Source organism: Pezoporus wallicus, unplaced genomic scaffold, assembly GCF_028554395.1.
Source record: "Pezoporus wallicus isolate ANWC-B61680 ecotype Strahan unplaced genomic scaffold, APGP_CSIRO_Pwel_v1 contig_6401, whole genome shotgun sequence".
Lineage (NCBI taxonomy): Eukaryota > Metazoa > Chordata > Aves > Psittaciformes > Psittacidae > Pezoporus > Pezoporus wallicus.
The window spans coordinates 2,612,762-2,618,761 of NW_026638608.1; the positions used below are offsets into that span (position 1 = coordinate 2,612,762).

General features: G+C 42.9%; 1 protein-coding gene across 1 annotated transcript in view; it reads right to left on the reverse strand.

The window, feature by feature from the left end:
* CCDC60 (coiled-coil domain containing 60) overlaps nt 1–5,320 on the reverse strand; it is a 59,082-nt gene extending 53,762 nt beyond the window's left edge. Inside the window, exon 1 of the mRNA XM_057411351.1 lies at nt 4,890–5,320. Coding sequence (XP_057267334.1) covers nt 4,890–5,294 — 405 coding nt within the window. The 5' untranslated portion in view covers nt 5,295–5,320. The remainder of the gene's footprint in view (nt 1–4,889) is intronic.
* Nucleotides 5,321–6,000: the final 680 nt, after the last annotated feature.

Below are 6,000 nucleotides of genomic sequence, written 5' to 3' on the forward strand. Positions count from 1 at the left end.
TGATCTGCAACAGATAATCAAGATTAAATAGATTGTGTCATGGCTTGCACGGCTATTGCAATGGAAGGGCAAAGCCAAAGCTGATTTGCAGTGGTTTTTAGTTCACACACTGATACTCAGATAGAGGGCATGCACTGCAGTCATGGCTTCAAAAAAAGGAAAAAAAAAGAAGACCTTGGCCATAATTTTGTGTTTCTCATTTTCATTCCCATTTTCCATCAGAAATGCACAAGGACAAACAAGGCAAGTTTAGATCTCTGGGGAAGCTGAAAGCATGACCCTCACTGCTACAGTCGCTTCTGTACCCTCCCTATTTTTGCTTGTTCCCTTCATGCTGTCCAAAACACCAGCCCATATAAACGCTAATTCCTGAGCTGACAGACTGTCATGACACGATGAGCCTGGTGAAGTAGTACAAGCAGGGAAAAAAAGCAAACCAAACAACCTCAAATCAGATACGAATTAACCCTTTCAAGCAAAGCACATCTCAAAATTCTTACTTTCATGCTACCAATATGCATTTTTTTAAACTGTTAAAGAGATACTCAAGCATTTATCAGTAAAGACTTCGAAACCATCTTTAGCAGGCAGTGGAATGACATGGAAGGGTCCAATTCCACCAGCCAACAATACACCAAAATACCCCAAGAGGCACTTGAATCTGAGCATCTCTATCAGTGCTTCGGCACTGATGAGTAACAGCCATCCCAGTGATAATTCACCCTTATAATTTACCTCGTACAGATAATATGGAAAAAAATACTCTAGAAAATACTAATATTTTGTAGCTTTTCACTTTAAAAGACTCTTTAGTAGTTAATGGAAACAAATATTGTGCTCTTTCAAATATTGGTTACTCAATTTAGAAAGCATCAGGAATGTCACCACACCAGTGTATTCTGGCCTGACCAGTTTCACTGTTTTGGAGATATTAGGAAGACAACCCACTACTAATGCTTTCCAGCTCTTCCCAGAACAAAGAGGAATTACAACTGACCTTTGCATCAGAGAGCCAGCAGGAAAAAGGTTCTTTGCGTTATAAGTTCTGCCTTGAAAGACATGGTTTTAATCTTCTAGAGAGGCAGGTTTTAAACTGGAAACCCTGACAGATCTTTAACTGCACCAATAATAAATAACATCAGTGTGATTTATCTTGAAAGAAATTGCTTTGTTTTCTTCTCCAGTTTCCAGCTTAAAACCTTTCATTGTGGATGCTGTTGTCAATCTTATCTAGTGACCCATTTACCCAAGCACAGAATTACAGAACAGAATTTTATGACAAACACAGAGGAGGCTTTGACACTAATAATTCTCACCCAAGATTCTGTGGACTTGGCTTGTTTTTAGGACTTGCTGCGAAAGGCCACCTTTCTTCCATGTAGAAAGTCAACAAGTTACCTCAGACAGGTTTTGCAAATGAATTTGTCACAGCAATTAAGGGAAGGAAGCTATATAAACATGATAAAAGGTGACTTAACATTGCCATGCACCGTTACATTAAAGAATGAGAAAGAGACCTTTAACATATTAGTCTGAACACTTAGGAAATCAAAAATCCTGTCCGGATAGCTACATTCTTTGACTTTCAATGAATCAGTGCTGTCTGCAGTGTGCACTCAACCTTTGAGACAGGGAGAGGGAAATTCTCAAAACAAAGTAACTTCCAGTTACCTAATGGAAACTTGAAGGGCTCTATCTCCCAGCATGGGTATGCTCTGATACTAACACAGAACCAAGCAGCCCCACAGGGAGCTCCTCCCCCAGTGCCCCAACAAGTTTGGAAAATGGCAAGAACCTGAAATCCACTGATAAGATCTGTGGTGAAGCTTCTGTGGTTAAAGTACATGGTCCATTCAACTTGTACAGATTCTTCTAGTAATGATAGTGGAAGGGAGCAGATCACACATGCAAGACAAACACCAAAGCACATTGGAAAAACTGAGGCACTACTGAGGATAAAAGTTGGGATAACTGGCAATCTAAAGGCATAAGGGTCACAAAATCTACATAATTTTGAAAGCTGGCCACTCAGTTATGCTTGGATAATACTGTACAGAATGGGGAAGAGAATCCTCCCTGTTGTGGGTTTGGGGTTTTTTTGATTATTGGGTTGGTGGAATCTGGGGGTCATGGGGCTTTTTGGGGGGTTGGGGTGTTTTTGTGTGTGGGGAGGTTGGTTGGTTGTGTTTTTTTAAACATAAATGCTACACTTCCTGAGCTTCCCCCATCCCTTGCTGGTATTGCTAGTAGTTTGGACTGGGTTTGTTTTGTTCCAGTGGGTTGCAGTAGAATAAGACTCTTCCACTGCACTGGCACAGCTTTACTTAGTGATTTCACTGTAAGATCCCACGTTGTCTGTGTGACTACAGAACAGCAGTTTCCAATGCAGCAGTGAGAACATTTGAGTAACAGCTCTACACTTTCAGATACCAAATTTACTTAAGATATAAAAGTATCTATGAACATACAGCTTTCCTAAACACGTTTGTTGGCATTGAGTTAATAGAAAGGCATCCTAAATGTGCAATTGTTACATACAATATCCTATGCCCATATAATTTTGTATAGTCCATCATCCCTGCTCAGCATCCCTGTTTGCAGCTCTTAAAATCTAGTTTTTAATAACATGAGTTCAGAAAGTAGCATTTGCCAGCAGATATTAGCATACTCAATCTCTTGAATTCACAGGACTTTTATCACCATCTTGTTATTTATAAATGTTACTGTCATTCATCACTGCAAATCATCAGCTGTACCTGTGGCTGAAGAAAATGCTAACTCAGAAGGCAGAGATGAGAGCAAATGCATAGTCAAGAGGTAATGATTTTTACTACCAAGAATGTTTTTGCTCTCAGACACCTATAATTAGACATATCCAGTATCTACAGTCATCTCAATCATTCAAAATACGATGGGCACTGCTAGGTGTGGGTAGGAATGGTGTAAATAACCCATATAAAGCAAAATTACAGGTAACACAAAGTAATTTTAGAATTAGGCTACAGAAATACATTTCTAGTATCTCTGAAAAACATATAAATAGATTCTGCAGAGCACGCTGACAGCTTAAATAGTCAGATTTGGTGTGTGAGCAGCATGAAATCCCTGGGCATTCCCCAGGTTGTGGGATTGAGGGAACCACAGGACAGTTACTAAGTTTTTCAACTTAGTAACTATTATCTTCTAGGAAAAAAGGGGAAAAAAAGATCAGTCTGAGATTTCAAGATTACATAGTGCTTTTAGCCATGCTCACCACAAAAAGGAACAGCAGGTGTGACCCATCCCCTCTGATAGCTTTATGAATCTAAAGCAGAAGCCACAGCTTATGGTAGTCACACATTTGGTGACCTACATACAGTTTATTTTCTGTATGAATTATATGCATTACATTTGGTCAAGTAGCTGAGTTCCAGCTGGGTTTCACAGCACAATTAAGGATCAAATCCTGACATCATTTTTCAATACCAAAACAACAAACAATCACCTCAAATTAACAAACTCTTCTGGAATTATCAGAATTTTAAAGAGTATATCTGCAGCTGAAAAAAAAAACCAAATAAACCAAAAAACCCAAACAAACCAACCCAAAACTTTAAAGCAACTTCTAATACTCAGAAGAAAAGATATTCTATAAGTTCAGAATTAAAACAGGAACACCGGCAACACTTGCTGGATGTTGACTGATTTACAGAAACAAGCCTCTAAACGTAAACAGCCAACAAGGTGCTGCTTTAGGTAGAATGTAAAAATAAAGTGAATGCCACCTATTGCCTATCTACAGCTTAAAACACTTGATCTAAAACTTTTAAGCTCTGAATGCAACACACAATGAGAGCAGAAAATTAAGCAGTGGGTGGACAGAATCTTTTCTGCCTACCCTGAATAACAACCACAACTGCTTCAGCTGTCAGAGACTATCCCTTGGGCACTCCATTAGAAAGCACATAGCAAAATGTAGGCTCAGAGAGGCCAATGTTACTGAGAGGCTGCAGAAACTTCACTCTGTTTCCACAAGGAAAATTGCTCTCTGCACAAAACAGCGTGGAAAGATCTCCTCACATGAGCCAACGGCATTGAGGAAAAGCGAACAGATGGCAGAACGCTACGAGTTCACCTTAAGTATCAACAGCAGCATTCTTGTCTCTGTGGTTTAATGAGTCAAGCTTGACTTAAAGCAACCTGAGATAGCTCAAGACCCACAAAGTTCATGGGTGTGCAACACTAAGGAGATCAGCAGTAATCACCACACAGACAATCAAAGCAGCACAGGCACTCCCAGCTGATCCCCTTACACCTTCCTGGAACCCAAATACAGGTGCAAAGTAAAGTACACAGTAATTAACCCACTACCTCTAAAGCCATCCCTACTTATGTAAGTTGTATTACAAACACTTTACTTTTGATACGATTCTTATGCTCAGCTTTTGAGGTTTTTACCCACCCCTCAAATGCCACCATTGATCATTCCTGCTTTTTAACTCATCTTTTACTCTGTTTGATTCCTCTCCTTCCATTTTCAAGACTCGTTACCTCCCCTTGAGTATCTTCCCTTAAGTATGTTCTCATTATCTCATTTTCTTTTTCATTCATTAGTCTGCTATTCTCTCTGCTCCATTTTAAGTGCTCTCATTAAGTACTTTAAAGACCAATTTCAAAAGCCAGTTCCCAAATCACAATATACACGTCAAAGCAGTCCTGCTTTATTCACCATCATCAAATACTAATTCAGACTTGCGATTATTCACGGAAAAGCACAGAATATTGTTTCAAACATCCCTTTAAACAGAAATAATGACTCCTTTTCCCTGGAAACAGGGGCTTGTTATTTCCTTAGCGGTAAATCCTCCCTATTTTCCTATTTAAAGTGGAACCAGGAAAGTCAGGCCTACCTCTGTGAGCTGCCCCAAGGCATAGAGGGTGAGTTGCTTCGGGTCTGTGTAGGGAATTTCTCCAAGCTCCAGATAAGGCTTCCCAAGGGGAGTGAAGAGCCCCTTATCAAACTGCTTTAGCCTCCTATGGTAGTTTTCCCAGAACACTTGCTCTCTTGAAGGTTCACTGCTCTTGTAAATGGTCTTGCTTCTGGCCAAGACCTTCCCTTCCCTCTGATCAAAGCCAGGCAGGGCCTCAATGCGCACAAAGTCCTTTGGATTCAGCACGTTAGGTGCAGCCAGCACCCTGACCCTGGTGTCCTTTGGTGGCTCTGGTCCCACGGGTGCCTTGAGCTTGCTGCTGCTGCTCCTCCCTGTGTCTGCTGCCATGGGTGCCTCAACTCCGCAGTTCTGAGGTACTGACATCCTTCCAGAACAGGAACCTTGGTTGGTTTTAATGAAACAAAGGTATTAAAAACTCTTAGTTTCATGAAAACTAAGTCATGAAAACACACACCCACTGTCCAAACTCTGAGGCAAGTCTGTTTGAGTCAACTAAAGAGTAGCCCAGCAGAACTAACACTACACGAGGTCGCATTCCCCTCAAACAACAGCTATAAAACCTGAGGCACCTGCACACCTGAAACCCACCCAGCCTCCTGAGGAACACCCACAGCCGGAGCACCTCCCTCTGAGGGGCTCGGTGACAAACACAACTCCATTTATCCCTTACCAACACCAGCAGCAAAGCCCGCCCTGCCCACAACCCTCCCAACAAGGGGCCTCCCACCTCACAGCACCGCGGGCCGGATTAACCCCGCCGCCTGCTCCCCTCACGGCTCCGGGGATGGGATGGGATGGGATGGGACGGGACGGGACGGGACGGGACGGGATGGGATGGGATGGGATGGGATGGGATGGGATGGGATGGGATGGGATGGGATGGGATGGGATGGAAGGAGGGGCACAGGGTCCGGCTCCCCTCCTCAGCCACCTCAGGGGACGGCGCCCTCTCAACGGACACCGCCAAGCGTCACCCGGTTGCCCGGGAAACCCAGCGAGGCGTCCTGCGCATGCGCGGGGAAGGGTGGGGCGGGAGCGCGCACGAGCGCGGGATGGCGGGGGTGTGTGG